Here is a 24597-nt window from a genome sequence, read left to right as displayed (position 1 = left end):
TATTTAGAAATTAAGGCAGTATAAGTATTCCTCCCCTTCCTAGGGCGCTGTCCTCTACGATTGGAGCAAGAAGGACGTAGGAGGACGGACGTACTGAAGGACCAATGACAGGAGAGTTAAGGCCAAACCACGGCTCCTCCTCCACAGTTTTTGACCAATTAGATAGTAGCACCTTTTCATGCAAATATTGTATACCGATAGGTTGAGAGTAGTCTTTTCTGTTTTTCCTAAACAGTGAAGATCCATGTGCACATGCTTATTTTGATACGTTAATGCATAATAAATTTCACACTGTGAAATATTCTTTTATTAGTCTTCTCTTCTCAAATAAAAGAACATGCCTCACACTATCATTTTTCACTCTAATCAGTTTCTTACAAATTCAATATATAATTATATATTGTCAAACATAATTAGTTTGCAAGACTGTTCGTGTTATTAAAAGTAGTCATTTGCTGATAACGCCGCTATTTCCTATAGAAAGCAATGGATTGTTATGAGTCATGTGACCCGCTGCTGTTTTTGACCCTTCGCTGACGCAGCTCTTCTATGTTAAAGGCTGTGGTCCTGATCAAGTCAGACTAAAGTTGATCGGAGCGCATTCACAAGCCTGGCTCACGTCAAATGAGCCTAGTTATGTGCTAAGTGACCGGCAGTGGTGAAGGCACCACGGATAGAGGAAGGAGGCTGTAACACGACACAGCTACAGTGGAGCCACAACAGCTCGTTGCTCCGAGCTAAACTTCGGTACTAAATGTGGTAAGTTAAACATCGAGCCTACACTGGATGTTGTGTTTTGTCGTGGTAATGTTCGGTGAACGTCTGATGGGCTGACTTCCGCCCATCAGACACAGTAGTGGGCGTTGGAACATTGTTAAAAACCTGAAATGACAGATCTGCTGAAAACGAAGTCAAGCTCTGTGGCTAGTAACGATGTCGGATTTACAAGAAGAACAGTTGTAAAAGCTCTAGTTGTCTAACGTTACCGTAGGTTTGCCGATAAACATGGACACACAGAATTGGAAATGCATTTAACAGGCACGTTGTAGTGACATCTCAAACCGGGGCTCTGGCTGCTGCTTCGTGTGGGTTTCAGGTTTTACTCAGTCGGTTAAATGTTTGCCATCATCATGTGTTGGTGTGAATGAGGAGTAAACACAGGCTGGGCTCTGAAGCCTAGCAGCAGGTTGACCCGTCCCTTTGTGTTTATACCTGCTGCCATGTTGTCTCCACTGTCCTACTCTGTTTGACATATATGACTGAACACATGAGGAAGAACTCACATGGACTTAACTCAGCTGTGTGGCTGCTCTGTGTTGATGGACAGTAAAGGACAGTGGATGTCCCGGTGCTGGCACAGGGTTGACATGTACTCTGCCACAGCAGGTTGTTGGTGCATACAGCTTTACTGGCGTTTGGACCATAGTTCACAGCCTCACATTTAGCACCAAATCAAATGTAGACCCAGTTTTCAAAAGACTAGCAAATGAAACTCAGATCATCCTGTGGTCTGTTGCTCTGACTGACACCAGTCCAGATTAAAAGAACAGCAGCGATGCACCGGTTTATGTTTCTAATGTGCTGTGATTTAAACTCACCATTATGTTTACTCATAGCAAGTGCCTAGTTGTGCAAGTCAAACGTCTGTGCATGGCATGTGGAGGACTCAAGTTGGAACTAACCGTCCCTCCAGTCCCTCCCTGGACAGTGCTGTGCGAGTGCCCACATGATGTATCCATGACTGGACACACTGTATTTGTCCTTCTTGTGCAGTGAGCACAGGCAGGTCTTAGCATGCACTCGTAATGGGACCAGTCAGGTGAGAAGCAACACATTACCCTGCTCAGACCCAACTGGATGCCTGCTGCTTAGTGATCCCACAGCAAAAGGTAGAGACCTTCCAGTCACTAAGCAAATGCATATATGTACAGTATGTGCCACTTAGGTGTGTGGATAACACTTTGCCTTGTTGGTTTACGAGCTAGCCACAGGGGTGGAACATTGCTGCACAGGTCATTTGTACATCTTGAGGAGCCAGCAAAGTACAGATTTTTGGTTTCAGCTGTATTCAGCCAGCACTGCTGAGGATAGAGATGGAGACAGCAGATGTAGACTGTCATCTGTCCATGTGGGTCATGGTCTACCCCACCAACAGGCCATGGTATGTGAGCCTACATGACTGTGTGTCTGATGTGGTGATTTGCAGGACTAGTGCCCCACAGTGGACTATGCTGTCTCTGTTTTCGTTCACTCTGTGCACTGTTGACTTTAAATACAACACCGGTAGCTGTCTTCTTCAGAAAATCTCTGACGATACAGCCATTGTTGGTTGGGTCTTTAAGAATACAGAGGGCTCTTTCAGAACTTTACCGTCTGGTGCAGAAAGCACTGCCTCTACCTCAATGCTAGTAAAACCAAGGAGATGGGGGTATTTTTGTAGGAGACGTACACCGTCAGGGAGTTGATATCAAAACTGTAGAATCATACAGGTATCTGAGTGATAAATGGAGGTTGGGTGTTCACAGGGAGGGCCAAACACAAACTTGTCAGGAATGTGCCAGCTCGGTCCTAGGCTCCCCGCTGGACTTGGTGGAGGTTGTAGGGGAGAAGAGGGTGATCACTACAATGCCACTCATCCACACTGAGGGATTTAAAACGTTCTTTTAGTAACAGACTGAAACACCTGCATTGTTCAAAGGAGCAGTTTCACAGGTCCTCCGTACTGCATGCAGTAAGACTGTATAGTCATCTTCATTAGTACTAGTTATTATTTGCACTACTGGCAGTGTTTTGCACTGAGTGTACTATTATGTGTCCCATTTATTATGTATGTGTATTTTTATATAGACTTGTTTTATAATGTGGTCTTTTTGTCTGCTGTAGCAATAAGATCTCCCCCTGGAGGATTAGTAAAGAACCGTCTTGTTTTGTGACCAAGGCAGCACATTTTAAAAAATCAGCTTGTCTGCGCTGTCTGGTGGACACACTGTGTAATGAAGACACCCTTTGTGACATCTCTATTGACATTTACTGTTACTGGGCAGCCAGCTTAGTCAACAGTCCTAATGTGAAATAATATAATAATGGCTGATTTATGGGCCAGGGCGGTTTTATCAGGCCAGGTCTGCTTTTCCATCTTTCACTTCCTGCTTTAAAGTGCCTTAGATTTGTGATTTTACTGCCTATTTAGATTTGTGTTATTGCTCATCTACTTTATATTTCACTTGTATTGTTGTGGCATTCATGTGGACGGCAATGTTTTTTTTTTTTTTTACTCCTCAGATACTTGTGTTACTTTATACATTTCTTTCTTGTGTCATTACAGTGCTCCTGTGTACTTCAACTCAGCAACATGACATTTGCTGGAACAGAACTGGAAAGATTCCTCTGCCACTACGTAGCAGGACACCCAAGGTGCATGAGTACAACCATTAGAATCAATAATCAATAAATACTGTATTAATTACGGTATTAAAAAATCAGCCATATTAACCTTTCTTCAAAAAGTCAGTCTCATATAACACTGAACGTTATAATGTTATGTTTCTTTAGCTGACAGGACATTCCTACATTTTGTGTATCCAATGGAAGCCAAGGGATGCAGTCAGCGGTGGAGGACTTTCTAGGGGTTTGATCACAGCTGAGGATGCTTGAGCCTGACAACCAAGGACAGTGATAGAGGCATGATGGAGAGAGACAAAGGAGGGCTGCAAAAAAGTGTTACTCTGGCACCTACCTCCAGGTACCTGACAGACAGACAGTATGCAATCAGAAAGCCTCTGTTCTCTGCAGAACACCATGCATCTCTGCTAAAGACAACAAATCCACAGAAGGAGACGGAGAAGGTGAGGAGCAGGGAGAGTATTAAGTCTTCTTGAGGAAATGATACTGCATGTTTTAAACCCCAGTGACTACAGACCATTTTAGATGTGTGTTTATTTTGTCAGTGTAAAGGCAATTTTACATGTGGACTAACCCTAACCCTAACCCATGACCCCAAGTCCCAGAGGGACCTCTGATTAACTTTAAAAGTCACACAACAGCAATCTGGCCAAGTGGGTCCTATAAATATTGCCATACCACCAACTCAACTGAATGGCATTGTGTAAATGACTTAAGGCTCCAGTTTACACACCCACACAGACATTAAGTTGATGTCGCATTCCGCCATGCTCTTTAGCAAAAGACGAAAAACTACTTGAACTACTACAATAACAGTCGGACTGAATATCGAGGCCACTGTCAGAAAACTCAGGCTCTACTTCTTCTTCTGCTCCATGCTGGTGCTCATCTGACAGCTATGCAGCCGCTCGCTACGTTTTATTTTCTAAAGCACTTCACTGCTGTCAGTATAACTTTTTAAAACCAGCTTTTACATTTGCTTACCCTTCTCATCTGCCACTGCCGCTGGTGATATTTGCAGTATTTCGAGGCTCTGTTTTGGGGTTGCTTTGTCTTTTCTGGTACATTATTAGGGCACATTGGTGCACACTGCTTCGAGTTTTGATACAGAAATTGGCTGAACATCAGGACGTGGTTGTCTTACTACCATGGAGGGAGCAGGGTTTATGACCTACTGTATATTGATTGCCCTAGCCACCAGGGGTGATCGACCCACAGTGGTTTGACCTCTCAGGGGCTGTCACATCTTCCTCCTTTATACAGTATACTGTAGAGTCTGTGGAGCATGTAGCCTTTTCCACTAACCTTACGATATGTGTCAACAACAGCTGGGGCCTTGCCATGAAGCAAGTTCAGCCAATTCCCAGATAGCTGGTATCACAAAGACTATTATCCACTGGGTCTTCCTAGTTGTCTATGAGCGTGTTCATGTGAAAGAGGTGGAGTTGTTAATTAAAAGTGACATTACTCCAAGTGTGAGAAACCAGTGCAAAAAAGTGATATTATGTTGGGGGAAACTGTAAACAATAGGCCGTGGTCACATAACAAGAAGAGAATAAGTAGTAACCTCCTGTAGTTGTGAGCTGTGGTGATTGGAGCCTGTAAAAGCACCGACGCAGTCATGACTTCGGTCAGGAATCACATGATCACGGTGGAGGCTGCAGACTCCCTCGGTTTGTTAGAAACTGCTTTAAATCAGAATGAGCTATGGGAAGGCAGAACCAGCACGGTAATTTCACTGCTCTATATAGAAACCTCTCTTCCTCTTTATGATTTATCACACTGATGCAGACTGTTTTGTCCCTGTCAGAATCCTGTAGGAATGATCGTTCAGTTTTTCCAGTGATCTGACTGGTCAGTGCTCAGGCTGTTGACAGGTTTTGAGCTGATCCTCTTGAGTAACCTGCTCTGGAGTTACCATGTAATCTAGCCTGATTAAAAGTGAGCCAGCTTTGTTGTACCAGAAAACCTGAGCTAAGCCCAAAGTTAGCAGTATAACCCATGGGCCACTGTAACCATGGTAACTGTAAACAACAAAGATGGCAACAGCTATAGCCTCAAAGCGAATTCACTTTGAGTCTCCCTCAGGCTTCATATCATTACTGTTGAACTCATTTGCTGGTTTCCAGCAGTGGCAGCAGTCCTCTTGTGGACCAAATGCTAAACTTGTAACCCTTTTGTCATGTCCTAATAGAGTTATTACAGAACATTTATGTAATGGAGACCTACAGAATACTGTATGTATGGATCCCACAAGTCGTTAACAGCCGGCAGTGTTATAGTATTATTGTTTAATTCTGTCCATTTTCTGCCTTGTAGGTGAAACAGTCAGGTGTTAGCAAAACAGAACATACTCAGATGAACCTGACCAGATCAAGAGAGGAGCTGGCTCTAGAGAGCGCCAGGGTCCCTCACAGACACATCTCACCTCCTTCAGCCTCTACAGAAGACTTTGGCTCATCCTTGGCTCTCTCAGAGCTCATGGCCAGTATGTGTCATGAAGAACCAACTTATGGATTACATTCCTCTGGCAGCAGATCAGCTCACCTGAGCCTTCCAGGCTCCTCCTTGGAGGACCAGAGACTAAACACTCCCCTGAGGTCACAAACAACCTCCATTGTCCCGCATCCCACCTATATCACTCCCTCACAGTATTCCAGGACAGGCAAGGCTCAGTTTAGGCTTGGGGGTTATGAGGGCAGAGGCAGGGGGGAGACGGAGCTATGCTCTTATGGACACTCAAAGACAGACCCCATGTCTTTCTATCAGGCAAACCACTGGGCCTGTGCCATCCCTAAAGCTTTGCCTCCATCTTTGGACAGGCACTCTGCAGGCTGGGACCCAAACAGGGAGTACCAGGCTTTACTGGACTACACCTACCCTCTGAGACCAGGACAGGTGACTAGTGGGTCAGGCAGTTCTGAACTCCAGGAAGACTCTCTTTTGCAAACAAGCCTGCAGGACTCAGGGATCGAAGTGGAACATCTTTGTAGCTCCACTATCCTGACAGGGTTGGACTTTTCTGTGGACAGCAGCGGGAGGACCAGAGAAAGAACCCCTGTTGGTTCAGGTCATAGGTCACCTGACCTGCCACCAATCACCAGATCCTCACATGGTCTGCCCTCCAGTACCCCACTTTCCCCAACAAAGCCTGTGGGTTTGTCCATGGACAGTTTGGACCTCGGTAAGCACAGAGGTGGACTGAAGAGAGTCGGTCACCGTCATCAGCCCCACGCACTGTCCTTCTCTACCTCCACTGCTTTTATCCGCACCACCAGTGTCTTTCCACAGTCCAGGTGTGCATTTGGTGAGGTGGATGAGGAGTTCTGGTCTCTTCCAGAGCAGCTGGTGGAGCTGCATCTGCTCTCCAGACAGGTCAGTACTGTGGACACTCATGGACTTGGTACTTATACTTTATAATTTTGTTCAGTGTATAAATGGATAGACATAATGGCTGGATGAAGCAGAGGTGTAGACTGCACTTACCTGGCATTAGAAAACAACACATTAACAACATTAACAAGTACAGACACTGGTGGAGGGACACATAGAAAGTGGATCAGTGTTTGTGAGTGTTCCCTCAGCTATAGACTTTGATTTCTGTGTGCAGGTGAAGGAGGTGACAGCCCTGCTGAGCCGACCTGTCGCTGCAAGCTGGGAATCTCTGGAGCCAGGCACCACCTCCGTCCTCTCCTCCACCACCCTGCCTGAGAAACAGGAGGCTGAAGTCACAGAGGGTGTCGGTCAAAACCCAGAGGAGGGAAAAGCTGATATGGTCAGAGAGGAGTGGAGCTCTGCACAGATGGGTAACTGTTGTACGGGTATGAAATGGATGTTCAGATTTTAGGCTGATACACTCTCAAAGGGTCCAAGTTAGAACAGATTTTCTCTTTTCTTCTCTAGTGGTTTCTGTCCATGCAGGTTGGATTTATCCGTGTTCCGCGATATGTCCTTGAGACTTCTGTTTCTATACCAGTGCAGTGGGAGAGAACAGAACTTAGTTCATAGCATTTGCAGCAGTAAAAATTAGATCTCACTATTCACCTCTTGTTCATCAGCAGCTTTTCATAAGGGCTCTGAGGCAGTGACCAGAGGTTCTGGAGCCTGGGTGGAGCCTGTTGGTGGGGGACTGAGTCTATCTAGTCTCAGGGAGGTGGAGGCTTTGGTGGAGCAGCTGTGTGGCCCCGCCCTGCCTGGCAGCCAGAGCAGGCAGGATGACGAGGAACAATGTAACTCCCTGATGCAGCACATCCAGGTAGAGACGTGATCTGACCTGCCATACCAGAATCTGACTGTACATCACTAACTGGCAGGATGAGACAGTGGAATTCTGTACCTGTAGTGACATACAGTGCTCTGAATGGATCTGAAATCTGCAGTTTTATTTCAGCGCACATTGTGACGTGACCACCGTGTGCTGTCTTCCAGGTCTTCTGTTCACACCTGGAGCAGCTCATTCAGCAGCTATATACAATGCTAGAGAAGATGGAGCTGCTGGCGGTACCCGCTGTGGACACTGACGGTGTGAAGTCATCTCTGGCTGAGTATCAGGTAAGGACTGGGCTGCAGCGTTCTTCTAAGCGTTTCCACTAAGGACCTACGGAGCATTATACCCTGTACTTCGTCCCTCATAACCTCCCAGGTTGACACGAACCATCCTGCTTTGTTTATCCACCGTATTTTCTCTGTGTCGGGGAGCTGTTTTATCCAAACTGAAATCGCCCAATGACCAGCCAGTGACGTGTTTATTTTGCCTTCTGCCTACCCTGGATGGAAAACAGGTGATTTTTGAAATAGAGAGACACGTGAACACTGAGTCTCACATGTCTGAATGTGGGCTCAGACTTCAGTACAAGGATAGAAATCAGAGCTGGGCAGTAAACTCTCACAGTGGAGAAGCTTCAACCAGAGAAAAAGTGAAATGATTGGATAAGCTGTCAGTGGACTAATCCATCAGTTGGCTGAGTTTTCCATCTCAGTCTACATGAATGTTGAAAGAAGGACCAGGACTCAAGAGATCAGTTCCAGGCTGAAGTTGCTGTACTGGTTGATTGTTGAGCAGTTAAAATCAGTTGACCAGGGTGAAAGGGAAACTGCACAATCACCTCTCACTGCGTTTGGTCAAGTGTTGGCAGAGTCACCAGCACTTTATTCACACACACTCTGGTTACTCACTTGATGCCCCGTGTGTTTTACTGACAGTATAATGTGATGGTGTTGTTGTCAGAGCCTTCAGAGAGACGTGAGCAGCCATCAGCCCCAGACCTCCTGTGTTCTACACACTGGGAAGCTTCTCCTCAACTGCATCAACACTATGTCTCCACGTCAGTCTGTCACAAGCAACATTATCCACAAAATGTCAAATAAAAACTGAAGCATCATCTTGTGATTTCTTTATTTTTTCCACTAAATGTGTTTTGTGTTCTGTCTGCTGGTTTCTAGTTTTAAGAGATGTCCTGCTGCTGATTGAGAGGCAGTCTGGAGCTCTGCAGAGCCACACTGATGACCTGTTCTCCTTCGTTCTGCCTGCCATGGACAGCCTGACTCAGTCCAGTCCAGCAGGGAGGACCCGAGAGGAGGACCCGCGCCCTGTGGTTTTCCCAGGATCCACTTTGTGAACAGACTGCGGAACACAAATGTGTGTACAAGAATATGACTTGGATCACTTCTTTCTTCTTAACACAAGGCTCTTATTTATGAATCATAAAAAGCACAACCTTTTTTGAACATGTTAGCATAATGTATCAGTTGGTATCAGTAGGCTATGTATGAAGTAGATCTTTATGAAGGGAACACTGCAGACAGTGTGAACTGATCACACCGAACAATACTGGGCCTCGAAGTGCCTTTAAAACTCTGTTTGAAGCACCACAGGATGTTTCTGTTACAGTATGCCTTACTTATGCACTGCTTTTTCTATTTATGCTTTGTCACTGTGTTGTTCTCTAATCCTTCACCTTCCTCTGACCACTTGCAATTTACATTAATAGTCTGTCAAGCAATTACAGAGGCTGTAGCCAAAACACTTAAAGTCCCCATGGCTGCTCATTTTGCTCATTTCCACCCATTTACTGTTTAATCTTGGGTACCTCTAGATCAGCTTGGCACCCCTCATAACTCCAGATAGTCTGTGATTATTTCAGAATGATAAAACCAGAGAGCCTCTTCCTACAAACAGGCTAGTTCATGAGCGCGCGCATGTCCGGGTGCCGGTGTTTTGCCAATCTGTTTCGCCATCGAGATGCATATCCTCTAACCTGAATCCTAACATTATCCACAGCCACTGAGCGGGGCGCTACATGAAACCAACTTTTGAACAGGGTTAACACACGTTGACAGGGGAACAAAAAACATTGATAAATAAGCTACGTAACTGACAATGGCAACACCTCAAATTGTAGGAAAAGCCTGTCATGGGCTCTTTAACAGACATGAAGAATGGTTAGTTTGAAAATATGTCAATACTTCTCTGGAAAAAAGGTACGAATAAATGAGCCAAATCCAGACTGAGCAGGTCATTTAAAAAGCAAATTAAAATGTTACAGAGCCAGATGTCAAGAGTAATAGTACAGAGGTCATTAATTGGCTTATTACAGAAATATTTTCATTACCTGATTCTTTGTTTAAATGAATAATTGATTGTTAGAAATGAATCCTGGACAGGCCTCGTAATGTAACTGTCTTTCATCTCAAAATTAGTCTCCTGTGTCTGTGTTTACCGTCACACTTTTCAGTTTGGGATTGCTTTCATTTTCAGTACAGATTGCTCTACTTCCTGCCACCTTAAGCTGTATTTTTTAAATATTATGTTATACTATATTTGCGTTTCCATAGGAAAGTTATTCCGTCTTTCCACTGCCACCAAGAACCGTCCCGTACTCGAGCCAGCTGGTCCCGGCCAGTAATGTTTGTGTTTCCATTGCACAGAACAGATATCAACAGAGCGAACATGGATTTGACAAACTTTGTTGTATTAACTTCCTTTTACTTCATCAGAATCTGCTGCCATTTCCTTCTTCCTTCTTTCTTTGGCTGAGACCCTTCCTGTTGCTCAAGTTCTCTCTCTGGATGGGGGTGGAGTAGCACGCTCTGGGACCTGCTTCACGATTCTCAGCACAGTTCATTTCTGAAACAATGGAATCGTAAACCTTGGTACAGTACGAGTATGGCATGGTTCCCTTTAGCAGTGGAATGATGACAATGTGTTGGTCCATTCTCATTCTAATACGCTGCCAGTTTGCAGATACTACAGAGAGGAGAGATTATGTGAAAGGCTTTGTCCTTTCAAAAGGCAGAGCTGTGCCAGCGTTCAGCCACTGGCTGTGCTTGGCTGAAGCTGTGGACATGGTTCCTGCTGTGATTGAGTCTGTGCCTACAACAGCTGTACTGTGACTTCTCTTTACTGCCCCTGCTACCATCAGCCAAGAAAGCATCATTAAGTTGATTTGAACCTGCAGTGTTTCTATTGGATATAACGGCATCGGCATCATCCCATGACTGTCGTCCTAATCGGAGCTGCATCCTGTCTCAGCTGGCCTTGACAGCAGTTGGCTGCCCTCCTCGTAATGCACAATACACCCAAATACATGTGTCCAGGAGGTGTGTGTGTGTGGCCTCAATAACTTTCCAAAGCCTGTTCACTATTGGTTTTGCTACTGAATTATCAAGTCATCATTTAAAGACTAATTCACTCTGTTTTTATATTTTACTTTATGAATGCATCATTTTGTGAATCAAATGAATATCTGACATCTTTTTTTTTTTTGGAAAAAGGACAGTTTTGCACTTGCAATGTGATGTCAGACATCTGGATCAGTGTTTGAGGACATGAACAGCTGTGTCCAGTCTGCAATGCTCTCCAGTCATCTGTTTCTTTGAGTTCGATCACAGTTACAGTCGTATGACATCATGTACTGAACTGTAGAAAATGGCTGCTGGTACTATGGTCACAATTTTCACAACCTCATTTTCTTAGAGTTAATGTAATACACCCAGTACAGGACAGGTTATCCAACGTACACACATGGCCTTAAAGTGCACTTTGAAACATGAAAGTCAGTGAAACCATGGCTTAGCACAAGCTGCGATGTCAGGTTATCAAAGCCATGACTTGTCAAATGTCCAGTCACAGATTAAGCTGCAGTAATCTTCATAGTGGAAGCCCTCTTCTGAAGACCACCCAAAGGTCAGTGACAGCATTTTGACAAGTTTGATGTTAAGGTTATGGTTTCTTGTAAATAAAACAGTCCTGTTAGTTTCTATCAGCATGTGTCTGTTCATCAAAAGTATTATAATATGGTGTAAATATACTTACTCCAGTCAAGTTTTCCACTGTCCCATTTTAGGAACGGTTTCCTAAAGTGGGACAGTGTGATTTGCGTAATGTGGGACAGTTCTAAAAGTGCTATAAAAAAAGTCAGGCAAAAATGTGCAGAGGGGCACAGACTGTGCAACAACAATGGCTTATTTCCAGGGTTTTAGTCTTGTGATGCATTATATTAGCTGTTTAAGGTGAAGGGCAAATTCTATTCAATTAATGGGTGTGGCAGCATCTCTATTAAAATGGTGTGAGGCTTTGGATTTGTGCAGTTGTGTGCATGTGTCCGTAGATATCACACGCACACGTTTGTGTGTATTAAAAAAAAAAAATTTCCCCACTCACCCCCCACTTTGGGGTGGTCTTGTATTCCTTCCTTCAAGCTCGGGTCCTCTACCAGAGGCCTGGGAGCTTGAGGGTCCTGCCCACTATCTTAGCTGTTCCTATATAATATATATATAAATAATAAAATCCTTTCACTTAATTCTGTCAATAGCCTATTACTGATTAATTCAGTGATATATTAATCACTGACATGATGGCTCCTTGACATGGAAGGGCTACTCGTTTCCAGATGAGCTCATTTCTGCCGGTTGTCGTTATGCCTATGCTTCACAGGTTATTCAGTCACTAACCATAATGCAGTTGCTGTAAACAACAGTTTTTTAGGCAGGTTCAGGTTTAATATGTTGCCTTCAAACATGCCTTTTAGAGTTGTAGGTGTTTCTTGTTGAGTGAATTAGAAACCATTTTAATGGAGTAACAGTTGACCTTTTTAAGATGTTACCTTTTTGTTTCACATTTAATTTTGCATGACAGATACAGTTGAGTGCAGAAGACTGCATCCCCTGACTCTGAAATGTCAAAAAGAGTGAATTTGTTTTCTCCTCAACATCATAATGAATGCACAATCAGCTAGTACAACTTTTCATCAACAGAAGCAACAAAAATGGTCAGGGAGTGTATAAAAAGAAAGCTATAGTAAAATAATGAAAATCATATTAATGCAAAAGTTTGTGTCCCCCTTTATGAAATGTTCTCTAATCCTTTATATGTCCTCCCTAACATCCTCCAACCTCTCTGGGTGCCCTCTGAGCAGTATTTTGATCCTTTCAGATGTAATTTTAGCCCATTCTACATGGGAAACTTGTTCCAAATCCATCAGATTTCTTGGTTGTCTGCTACGTACAGAACCTCTTCAGGTCGATCCACAGGTTTTCAGTGATACTTGGAGACTGGGAAGGCCATGGTAAAACATTCACCTTACTCTTTTTAAACCATTCCTGAGTTGACTTTGCTCTGTTCTTTGGATCATTGTCTTGTTGAAGGATCCACTGCCTCTTCATTTTTAGCTGTCTGACTGACAGTAGGAGGCTTTGCTTTGAATACAGCTCAATGTCAAAAGATTTTATTCTTCCTTCCACTTTATGCAGAGCTCTAGTGCCTGATGCAGACAGACACACCACAAAACATCAGCGAGCCTCCACCATGTTTAACTGTGGGAGTGGTGTTCCTCTCCTCGTAGGCCGAGTTTCTCTCACCACATGTTCCTGTCCACATTATGATCAAATATTTCAACTTTGGTCTCATCACACCCCATAATCTTGCGCCTTAGCAAACTCCAAGCCTGCTGCCTTGTGTCTAGTTGTAAGTGATGACTTCCTGTGTGCTTTTCTCCCAAACAATCTAGATTTGTGCAGACAACGCTTGACTGTGTAGATGTGGACTTGTATTCCAGTTGCCTCTAAGGACTGTGTCAGGCCCCCTGCTGTTTGTTTTGGATTCTTACATGGTTCTTGAGGAAGTTTCCTGTCGCCTCTTTCAGTTACAGCATCACTGAAAACCTGTGGATTGAACAAATCCCCCTTGAGCAAGCACTTAGCAACAGTGAAGAGGAACTGCCTTTAATGGCAGAAACCTCCGACAAACCCCGGCTCCTGGTAGGCAGCCTTCTGCCTCGACTGGTTGTAGTGAGTGGATAGAGGAGAGAGAAAAGCATCAGGACAACAAATAGACACTGAACAGTTTAGTGGGATCTGTGACTGCTCATCAGAAACATACAGCTCTGCAGCCAGGGATACCTGCTGAAAGGTACAGGGAGAGAGAGAGAGAGAGAGAGGCCATGCAATGGTGACATAGAAATGCACAGAGAAGGGGGTGGGGATAAAGAGGAGAGATGCTCACTGTAATAAATGGATAGGTCAAGTTTTATTTAGTGATTTTTAATCAGAACCCTATTGTTATGACAGGAACTGTAGTGTTTAACTGTGAATGCCTGCTTGGTGCGGTCGTCTGCTCCAGAAGAAGGCCAGCTGTTTACTGACAGCGTCTGTCCTAATGTTTTGTGTACTTGTTGGTTTAGTTGTCCTGATCTTATGTGAACAAAGCACAAGACAACACTTTTTGAATTCAGCTTTGAAAGAAGTGAAGCATTGTTCACCGTGCACATCATAAATCATGATTAGAAAAGAGCAGCAGAAAAGAATTTAATAGCATTAGAAATATTAGGCTGTTCTCTCTGTGATCTTCATGCCTCACTAAGCTCATGTTCCTATGTAGTCTCCCGTGGTATCCACCACTACTTGAATAACCATGCCTCCCTTCACCGACAGGACTCGAGCTGTTTCTGCTGGTCAGCCTCTGTGCCAGTCTTCATCTCGAATTACTGAACAGAACAAAATGAGATCAGCCACTGTGACAGACTAGACCAGTTCTAATATACACTTTGTTCCACTGTGGATGTTTGTGCACCTACTGTATAATACACCTTTATCTCCTGGGGCCTGCAGAAGTAATCTGATCAGATTTCAGTTAAGTAATCTGGAGGTATGACATCAATTAGCATAGCACCAGGGTCTAAGCTAGGTTTTTATGAGAAAAGCCCTAGGGAGTCATTTTCTTATGATGTAGATTTAAGGTTAAATGACCGAAGTCCTGAAGAATATGGAGCTGAACGGCAATGAATGAGTAGGTCAGAGTCTTTGGATGCACAGAGGGTAGAGTTTACTCAGAAGATGGTGAGGTTTCTGAGGACCTTCTTGGCTCCGTTCTCCTTTGTTGTTTGTTTTTTCCTTCAGCCCTTCTTGTTCTCCGTGCTGACTTGTCCCTCTGTGTTTCAGTTGTTGTCCAGTCCATCCTCTTCTGTTGTCTTTTATGTCGTCTTCTTGGTTCTCACTAGGAGCTGCTGGTAATAATTTCTCTGGTCTTTGAGGGTGAGCTGGTGTTTAATTTTAGGATTGTCTGCAGACCACAAATCAAGGACTCTTGGTGGTTATGGGTACCAGGGTCAGTGTTTTTGGTTAAGGGAAATGCAAAGAACTCATTATCTCTGATGTTGGTGTCAGCTGTGTGGTTTGTTGCATTATTGGACCAGCCTGGTTCTGTTGCTGCTCAAGGTAACCTTCTCCTACAGCTGTGAAACAGTGGGTGAGAATAACACTTGTTCTGTAAAGTCGGATGGAGACGTGTTGTGTGCAATATTTGATGTGGTTTAGAGAAGTGCTGGCTCAGATGTTTCCTCTCTGCAGTCATTCAAGCTGGTCAGTTACTGTATGTAGATCAGCAGGAGGAACTTGCGTTTAGCAGGCCACACTCTGAAAGCTTAGGATGACGTGGCTTGTCCAAATACACGTCTGTGTTGTGACATGATCTTCATACGCAGTTGTACAACAGAGCACAACCCAAACAGCAAACACTGGTCCCAAAGTTCTGTTCAAACTGAATGTAGTTCCCTTTATTATGAAAAGAAGAGGACATTGTATTCCTTTATTATGAAAAGAAGAGGACATTGGATTTTATATACACCGACCAGGCATAACATTATGACCACCTGTACATCTGTATTCACTTCAGTGAAACACTTCTGCCTTAACATTTGTGTTTATGAAGCTCAAAATATTTGTTTTTGGTTTTAGTTTTAATATTCTGACCCTCTCATGTATGTCAATGGGCAGGACAAAAATATACAGACACCTCTGAATATCACGTAGTCCAGTACAACACTGTGGCTCAGGAGGTAGAGCGGGTCGTTTCCTAACCAGAGGATTAGTGGTTCGATTCCTGGCTTGTCCAGTCAACGTGTCGAAGTGTCCTTGAGCAAGACACTTTGCTCCCGGTGATGTCACTAGTTTGGGAGTGCAAATGGGTGAATAATGTGAAAGCGCTTTGTGTGTGCTGTACAACGCTTTTACAAGTATAAGACCATTGAACACCACCTTTAACTACGACCTCAGTAATGAACATATAATTGAATTTATACATTTGACAATCTCAGCAAAAACAAACATTTTGAGCTTCATAAACACAAATGTTAAGGCAGAAGTGTTGCATTGAAGTGCACAGATGTACAGGTGGTCATAATGTTATGCTTGAGTATATGCGACTGAGATTACAGAAATTTGCAAACAGACCCCATTAAATGGCACAGTATGTGCCAAATGAATGCAGAATAAACAAACAGGTTTACAAAGACAGTTCCTCACATTCTATACAGTCGGGTAGTATAATATTTATTTTCAGTTGAAGTGTTACATGTTGAGCAACAAACTTACAATTGTCTTTAGCCACAAATTTAATGCAGAGAGAAAGAGTCAAGACTTTCCCAACTGAACACTACAGAACTGGTAAATCAGATCTTACATATATATATTTATACACACAATGTTTATGTACATATACTGTTGCACTAGATTTTAGATGCTGGACAGTGAGACACTGCTGTGCAGAGGTTGAGACAATTAATAAAAAAAAAAACAATCTTCAAATGGGGACAGACTGACAGACACATTCTGATGCAAAGAGCAACATAATCACAGGGAAATGAGAAACAGAAGAGGTCCATACAAACAGAAACCTGAAAGAAACTGATTCATTTGCCACCCCTGCTGTAGGAATGTAAAGAAACACACACTCCTCTCATGAACCTGCTTTCAGAGGGCCAAATAAAGTCGTCTCTGAGGTCTAATGGGGGGTATATCAAGAAGGATGCTCGATTTGTTTTTGGTAGTGCGGCTACACTATGTACAGTACAAATACAGGCAACACATGTGACTCGTGCCTTTCCTGTCCTGTCTGTTTTAAGGGAACTTTGCAGGTACACAGTGGAGTTTACAGGAGGATGACAGCCGGGCCGACAGGCCCGCAGGGTAAGCTGGAGTCAAAGTGGAAGTGGTTTCTTTCTCAGCAGCACCCTCCTGATGAAGGCTTGACAGTAGTGCCGGGGGTCAGCTTCACATTGGACTTCTCCCCTCCTCCGGCTGTGGCCCCAGGGCCCATCCTCTTCTTGATTTCAGCAGCCATGGTCATGAAGGCCTGCTCCACATTGGTAGCGTTCTTGGCACTAGTTTCCAAAAAGGGGATGCCTAGAGAGTCTGCAAACTCCTGGACACAGAGCAGAGACAGAGGACAGGGGTTTACACATGGTGCTTTGCAGTGAGGTTCTTTACTTTTTATTTTTGACTCAGTGCAAAGAAAAGCACCAATAAGCAGATGAGACATACGTAGCTGGTACACAAAAAGTCATACCGGTCATTTCTTTTGTTTGCATTGGAACAACACAAAAAACCCAAAAATGGACTGGACAGAATTATTGCAGGGAAGTCAATATTTTTGGCCACGATGCTATACATACATAGCAGCTTGTGTGAGCAGCAGTAAATACCCAGGTTCATTATTACCTTTGCTGTTGTGTAATCCACCACCTTCTTTGTTGTCAGGTCACACTTGTTCCCAACCAGCAGCTTGTTTACATTTTCACTGGCATAGCGGTCAATCTCCTGTAGCCACTGTTTGACATTGTTGAAGGACTCCTGAAAAAGGAAAACAGACAAACATTAGTCTTCCTCTACTACAGGACCTCAGCCGTCTTTACAGAGCAGAATTTAAGACTTAATGCAATATGGATGTGTTTTAAGACCTGTGTGCACTGACTCTTCTGACAAAGTCAGAACTAAGACAACATGATACAAGAGAAAGCACTGTGACGAGTGATTATTAAATATGATTTATGAAATTTGACCACTACACAGAAGCTATGGATCCATTCACAGGTCAAGTGCTAGAAAAGTTCCAATTTGGGAAAACTTCAAGCATAATGAAGACAAGTGAAGCCTCTTCCTCACATGTCTGTTGAAGAGAGTGATCTCTAAATAATAACTACAGCCAGTACAGCAGTGTACTGATGTCCTCCAATATGATAAAAGTGAATGTTAAATACTGAATGGAATTCTATGGGGAGACACAGACATGGGATTTGCTGAAATATAATGAATTTGGCTGAGATTCACATCTTACCCTACATATCTCACTGTAAATATCAGTTGTACATATCCATCAGTAAATTAGTTCTGACTGTACTGACTGTAGATACTGTGCACTCTGCACTTCTGGTTAGATGCTAAACTGCATTTCGTTGCCTTGTACTTGTACATGGGTAATGACAATAAAGTTGAATCTAATCTAAATCAAAGATAAACCGTGCCTGTAGTGCCCCTGGGTGGCAAAAGAAAACTATTTTACAGACCTGCTCCTTCAGAGCTCACACATCCAATAAACACATTGTCTTTTTAAGGCAAACACTCATCTCCTAGTATATGAGCTGTGATAAGTATGAACAGCACGGTGTTACACTGACCTGGTCTGTGACATCGTACACTACAATGATACCATGAGCGCCTCTGTAGTAGCTGGATGTGATTGTACGAAACCTCTCCTGACCCGCCGTATCCCACTGTCAAGGGAAAACCAAGGATATGGTTGATGATTGGATTTGTCACAACCAAGACAAAAGGAACACACCTTAAAAAAACCTTTGATTCATTTTCACCAGTACTGGCTATACATGTGACTTGATTTAGTGCTTCCTAACAGAACTTCATTCTCGTAAGACTCTGAAATCTTAGTGGGATGAATTTCACCATCAACTTAATGAACTGCTCACACATCATCTCATTTAACTCTTTGCATTCTTACTCCTTTTTACTGATAAAACCAATTTGGGCAAATTGGATTTATGGTCAGCATTCTTACTCCTTTTTACTGATAAAATTGGATTTATGGTCGAAGTAAACATCTGAAGACATCACATCTGGCTCTGCAACGTTGTGAAGGGTATTTCTGATGTTTTTTTAATGTTTAATAAACAAATGATTAGTCAAGTCATTTTAAAAAACGAAATGCTAATGAACATAATCATTAACATGAATGTTTTGAGTTGTACACGTCCAGAGGACAGAACTATGTTCACTAATATGCAACAGGTTACTTACAATCTGAAGTTTAATGGTTTTCCCATCTAGCTCTATGGTTCGTATTTTGAAGTCCACACCAATAGTGCTAATGTAACTTTCTGTGTACGTGTCATCCTGCAGAGAAACAGAGTCAACATTAGACTGATCGCACACCCTGTTCACTATACAGCAGGGCCGCACAATTCTGGGTAAAATATGAATCGTGATCCCCCCCCCACTCAGATCTGAGATCACAATTCTTGAGCAATATATGTCGCCTTTAAGAAAACAGAACAAACAATGGGATCATTACTAAAATGAACCTAAACATAAACCTCTTGTCTGCTCTTAACTGTAACACCTTCAAACAAACAACAGTTGTGTGTTTGTGTGTGACAACACTGAAGACAGCCAGAGAGGGGTAACTTCATTTCACACCACATTTTAGATGTCAGTATAGCTGATCTCACAGCACAGCTGGTGTCTCTGGCCTGTGTACTGGCTCACTGAATCAGGCAATGTAATGATTGCAAAAATATAAATTACAGACACACGTAGGAATCATGTCCCGTTTACAATAACTCTCTTTTATATTTAAGTAAATAAGTTAAGACAGCTAAGATGCATTGTTGTCCAACAATAAAATCACTGCATTGTCAAACTTACAATAGAAAATGACTGACTTCTGCTCAAGGGAGTTCATATAAAACCATGGTGTTTGTGCTATTTGGGGGGAAAACTTACAGCAAATCGGAGAAGGAGGCAAGACTTCCCAACACCAGAGTCACCAATCAGGAGCAGCTTGAATAAATAGTCACTGTGACAGGAGAGTAAAAACACTAGTTAGAGAATAGTACGAAATGGACAACCAAGTGAGCGAGTTACAGATCGCCCATTGTAAGGCTTAGAAACAGGGTGACACTGCTAATTCATAGTAGTGATGGGACATTTACTTGTAAAACATCCTACATTTAATGTCAATTTCAGTTCAACACTGTGACAAAGTACCTGAAAGGTTTACATTTTATAAGGAAAGGAATTATTTGAGACAATTTTCAGAAGGAAGTTCAGGAAGGGGCTGAACATGTGAAGCCAAGTGGAAGGCCCTGGACAAACAGCACAAAGGAGTAATTCATTGTTTCTCAGCACCATGCTGTACCTTCTCTACTCCATGTCTTCAATTCAGCGATTCGTGTTTACAGACCACATTTCAGAATAGGCACAAGATCCCGGAAGAGAGGCTAAATGACCACAGACAGAGGCAGCAGGAACACTGACTGCAACACAGCCACAAATAGGCAAAACAACTGCAAAGATATGCAAAACATTACTGCATGTTTGTAGCTGTTTCTAGTCTCTTTCAGCCTGAGGGTACTATATAGAAGAGGAGGGTGACCCGTTACCTATCTCCTCATTATGCATCTGTGGCTTATATAACAGTACAAACTGTTCCGACTACTGAGTAGGAACTTCTCCTGGACAGAGTGGAGGAACTTTCAGTTCCTGGGATTATGTAGTCTGTCGTTATAGGCCACAATGATAGATGCTCAGGTTTCACTTTCAAATAGTACTGCTGAGCTATAGGACGACTCGCATACTGACTTTACGTCATTCTGCAACAGCACTAATCATCCCATAACAATATCATGCAACAAGGTTGGTCGAGGCCGCCTGTAGACAATATACAGGTCTAAATTACACTCGCACCCATATAAAGAAATATAATAATAATCTCTCACTTCCCAAAACACACACAATGCCTGTGTGTGTAGCTATAGAAACGTCAAACAGACTGCTCTGTCAAAGACCTGCTAGTCTTCAGTCTTTTTCTGCTTCTGTTTTATTTTTCTAAGGATCCTTACCGGGACCAAAGTAAGACTAATAAGAAGCCTAAGCAGAGATTCAGCAGCCTGGCAAAATAACCAACAGTACACTTTTCTTTATTTGTAAGGACTCCTCCTGCATATCACAATGTGTGAACCACTGAGCAAAGACACAAGTTGTAGAAAGGGCAACGTACTACCTCCAGGCAGGAGTGGGATGTTGGTGTCCCATTACAAATAAATCCCAGCAAGCAAACTTACCCACACAAAGCCGAATGATGAACCATGCCTGTTTTCTATAATAACCTCAAATTAACAGTATTGTAGTATAACTAGTAATTGGCACTTGGCAGCAAATCTATTCTTATTCCATCAGCATCATTAGTGGAGGGAATGCAGTTTCTCACACATCAGCTGAGCCTGGTAGTCTAAGTAGCATCCTGCCTCCCAGAACCATCTCTGTTTCTCTCCTGGTCACAGAAATAAAATCCAGTTATTCCCTGTTCATTAAGCCTGTAACTGTGGACAATGATCATCCATATGAAAGACTGACAAGTTTCTCAACACAATTCTGACAATGATACCAATCTGACCAAAAACACAAGTATGAAAAATCTGGGGTTCGAACTAGGTAGAGTCCACTTTGTTACTTTACTCAATACAGCATGTTCCTCTGACCTCAAATCTGCCAAGTCCAATTCTGTATCGGTGCACCAAGGTGTCCAATAGAAAATCCAAATTCATCAGTGATGTGTCAAACTGTGCAATTTGGAAATTCCTGGAGTCCAATAATTGCTTGTTTGCAATTGTGAACATTTCTGAAAGCTGAAGCAAGTGATTGCTTAACACTGCTGTGTGGAAACTGAGGGCTTGTCCTGTGGCATGTGACCTACACATGACTGCTTCAGCACTGAGTAACTAGACCATCTGACTGAAAAGTAAGCCATAATCAACCAGCCAGGTAAAGCCTAAAACCACGTACCTGCACATAGACCACGACAGGAACAGTGTCTGTGTGCTAACAGTACCAGGGACAGACAGGCAGGCTAAGTCCAAATGACACAGACCGAAACTGACGGTTGGACTAAAGTCTGCCAAGTATAACCAGCGAGTTATAGGTGTCGTCAATCTACAAATAGCATGAGGGGCACCTCTAAATGTCAAGTCATTATGGTTTTATTTATTTAATGAGTTAAGGCTCGATGTTGCTGCCAAAAGTGCCTGCTAGCTAAATGAAACTGTTAGCCCTCAGTAAACAGTCGGCTTATGAAACTGTTAGCCCTCAGTAAACAGTCAGCTTAACCGGAGAAATGAACCCGGAGTGAGGGAAGCTGCTGTCGTTGGACCCAACAGCTGGATAACTAGCTAATGTTACGTTTATAAGGCCAAAACAAACACTCTGTTTTATAAATAACCATATATCGCCTGCTGTTTAATATCACTCCACCAATATCCCTTAAGAATAACCACAGTATTTGAGGCTGACACGTGGACATGTATGTCTGCTGATGTTAGCCGCTAACTTACCTCAGCTGCCAATGTTAAGTTATTAGCCAATGCTAACTTTACTTATTAGCACAGAGGCAGCTAATCTTGCTTAGGTGTCTAAAATGTAACACATCGTTGTTCAGTATGATACTTACTATTCTGGATTCATTGTTGACTCGATGTATGGCGTGTCCCCTCTTGAAAAAGGTCTATTTTTCTTGTCTGCAGATAAACCGCAATGTTATGGAAATATGAACAGCGGCTAGCGTTAGCTTACTCTGCTCCCCAAAGCACGGCCGGCTAGTTGTTTCTCTGGAAAAATCCAAAATGGCTGTAGCTCCAACCAGGAAAAAGCTAACATTAGACAGTTGCGTAGCCGAGTCAGGACTAACAGATGGCTAGTGTCTAAAAACAGAACGTCAACTCTTTCTACAGCCGTAAATCTACTGAGAAAAAACAATCAAATGTGTGTTAAACGTGTGACTAACCAGCGCAGCTCTCTCTGTCTCTGAGTGTCGTTAACGTTACTGCAGCGGCGACCTGTCAGACCTTAGGAAGATTACGTCATTAAGTGAAACGTGGCACAGAGGAGTCACACACTGCCCGGCTCACACAGCTGCACGTTACACACAACTTCCGGCCCCAGCAGAAACCTCAAAGTGCACTTTGTAGCCTACTGGGCTTTCTGCTTATGCTCAAGCCCAGTGTTTCCCAACCTTTTGAGCCACGGCACATATTTTACATTATAAAAATCACAAGGCACACCACCAAACAAAATGTCACAAAAAGTATATTTATTGAGATATAATGAAAATCTAGTCTCAATTTACTTAGTGTGAAACCTGGGCCTGTTTAGTTGAACACAAAGCTGATATTCTTGCAGGAATTGAAGAAAGACACACATGAAGATCATCCTCAACAGTCTCTCTCTTTTTTCATCTTTATAGCAGTCATGCTTGAAAAGCCCACCTAGCACAGACGGGTTGTGGAGAAAGGGAGCAGAACTGAAATAGCTTTGTTTGCCAGAATGGGGAAATCCTTGGCAGCAGTCAGCCAAGAACTGTCCAAAGGTAGATTAGCAAAGCTCATTTTTAGACCACAATTTTGTCTCAGTTCAGTTATTTCTTCATGCTCCTGCAAAGTCCTTTTCAACTGCAGTTGAGCTGTATGGGTTCCTAACCCAGTAAAGGCAACCAGTGGAAAGTGAAGGGAAATAACATGACGATTTCTACTCAAGACTTTGCAGATGTTTACCTATTGTCTCACACAGTGCAGCACTGTTGACACCCTGCCATATCTGGGTGTGTGGGAACATGTTAAGGTTGGCACTTTCCGTGGGGACAAAGCAGCCTACAGGAGGGAGGTGGCCGGTCTGGTGTCTTGGTGCAAGGACAATAATCTCAGCCTCAACATGGACAAGACGAAGGAGATGATAGTGGACATGAGGAAGGAGAGGAGATCTCATCAGCCACTGTTCATCTGGGGGCCCGAAGTAGACAGGGTGAGCAGCTTCAAGTACCTGGGTGTCCACATCAGTGAGGATCTAAAGTGCCTTAGATTTTGTGTTGCTTATTTATCTACTTTATATTTAATTTCTATTTTGTGGCATTCATGTGGACGGCAAAGTAAGAATTTCATTGTACAGGGAAACATGTTTCCTAACTGTGCATATGACAAATAAACACTTTGACCTTGATCAGAGCTGCACTTTTGATCAAAATCCCTTTATTTCATCTGTACTCGTGAGTAGGTTTTCATTTCGGCCTTGCATTCCTGTGTTCAGGTCATTCAGATGAGTTCAGCAACTTGGTAGCTAGCTTTAAGTGCTTTTTCACTTTTCGTGGCGGTTTTCCTCATTAATGCAGTTGAACAAAATAGTCTGTGTTTTTATTTTGAAGTGATGGGTGTTTTGTCTAGAGATGGCATTTAAGTTTACTTGGAACCATGTCACTGTTTGATGATTTTTCCCCGGACACCAGGCATAGCGGAATTAGCTCGTTCCCCGCACACCAGGCATAGCGGAATTAGCTCAGTTGGTTCCCCAGTATAGGTGAATCCAAAGGTTAAGATAACTTTCATTGTATTGTCTTGAGCTCACCTTTTTGCTTTCTTCTCACCACTACTCATGCTAGGGCCTTCATCTGGGTCGGAGTTTCCTCCAGGACCCAGTTGGAGGAACGGTGGTTGGGAAACACTGCTCTAGCCTACAGTGACACTTTTATTTACAAAGACATGAGTATTATTTCCGGTCACATCGCAATTAAATTGGACCAGTTTGACATATCAATTTACTTTCCAGTAGCATACCTTGTTGATTTGCTTTTTTTTTTACACCACACCC

General features: G+C 43.1%; 2 protein-coding genes across 6 annotated transcripts; one reads left to right on the top strand and one right to left on the bottom strand.

The window, feature by feature from the left end:
• Positions 1 to 479: 479 nt before the first annotated feature.
• On the top strand, positions 480 to 9502 carry cep68 (centrosomal protein 68). 4 transcript variants are annotated; one of them, XM_020607594.1, is made up of 9 exons: positions 480 to 759; positions 3326 to 3414; positions 3592 to 3845; positions 5722 to 6777; positions 7013 to 7223; positions 7464 to 7657; positions 7831 to 7953; positions 8630 to 8726; positions 8845 to 9502. In XM_020607594.1, the coding sequence occupies exons 3-9, from the start codon at positions 3684 to 3686 to the stop codon at positions 9018 to 9020; spliced, it is 2019 nt and encodes a 672-aa protein (XP_020463250.1). In that variant the 5' UTR covers positions 480 to 759; positions 3326 to 3414; positions 3592 to 3683; the 3' UTR covers positions 9021 to 9502. The 4 variants fall into 4 exon arrangements, with proteins under 4 accessions (XP_020463250.1, XP_020463253.1, XP_020463251.1 ...); XM_020607597.1 differs by having other exon boundaries at positions 3553 to 3845; positions 7013 to 7208; XM_020607595.1 differs by having other exon boundaries at positions 3553 to 3845; positions 7013 to 7208; positions 7461 to 7657.
• A 6766-nt stretch (positions 9503 to 16268) lies between these two features.
• Positions 16269 to 22905, bottom strand: LOC109964354 (ras-related protein ORAB-1-like). 2 transcript variants are annotated; one of them, XM_020607601.1, is made up of 7 exons: positions 22745 to 22905; positions 22412 to 22587; positions 19690 to 19762; positions 18985 to 19080; positions 18351 to 18446; positions 17395 to 17526; positions 16269 to 17098 (listed from the first exon to the last, which is right to left on the bottom strand). In XM_020607601.1, exons 2-7 carry the CDS (start codon positions 22423 to 22425, stop codon positions 16898 to 16900), a joined length of 612 nt encoding a protein of 203 aa, XP_020463257.1. In that variant the 5' UTR covers positions 22426 to 22587; positions 22745 to 22905; the 3' UTR covers positions 16269 to 16897. The 2 variants fall into 2 exon arrangements, with proteins under 2 accessions (XP_020463257.1, XP_020463258.1); XM_020607602.1 differs by having other exon boundaries at positions 22412 to 22478.
• Between the last annotated feature and the right edge of the window lie 1692 nt (positions 22906 to 24597).

This window comes from Monopterus albus, unplaced genomic scaffold, assembly GCF_001952655.1.
Source record: "Monopterus albus unplaced genomic scaffold, M_albus_1.0 scaffold87.1, whole genome shotgun sequence".
NCBI lineage: Eukaryota > Metazoa > Chordata > Actinopteri > Synbranchiformes > Synbranchidae > Monopterus > Monopterus albus.
The sequence above is the reverse complement of the archived record's forward strand: the minus strand, read 5'-3'. Positions and strand labels throughout refer to the sequence as shown.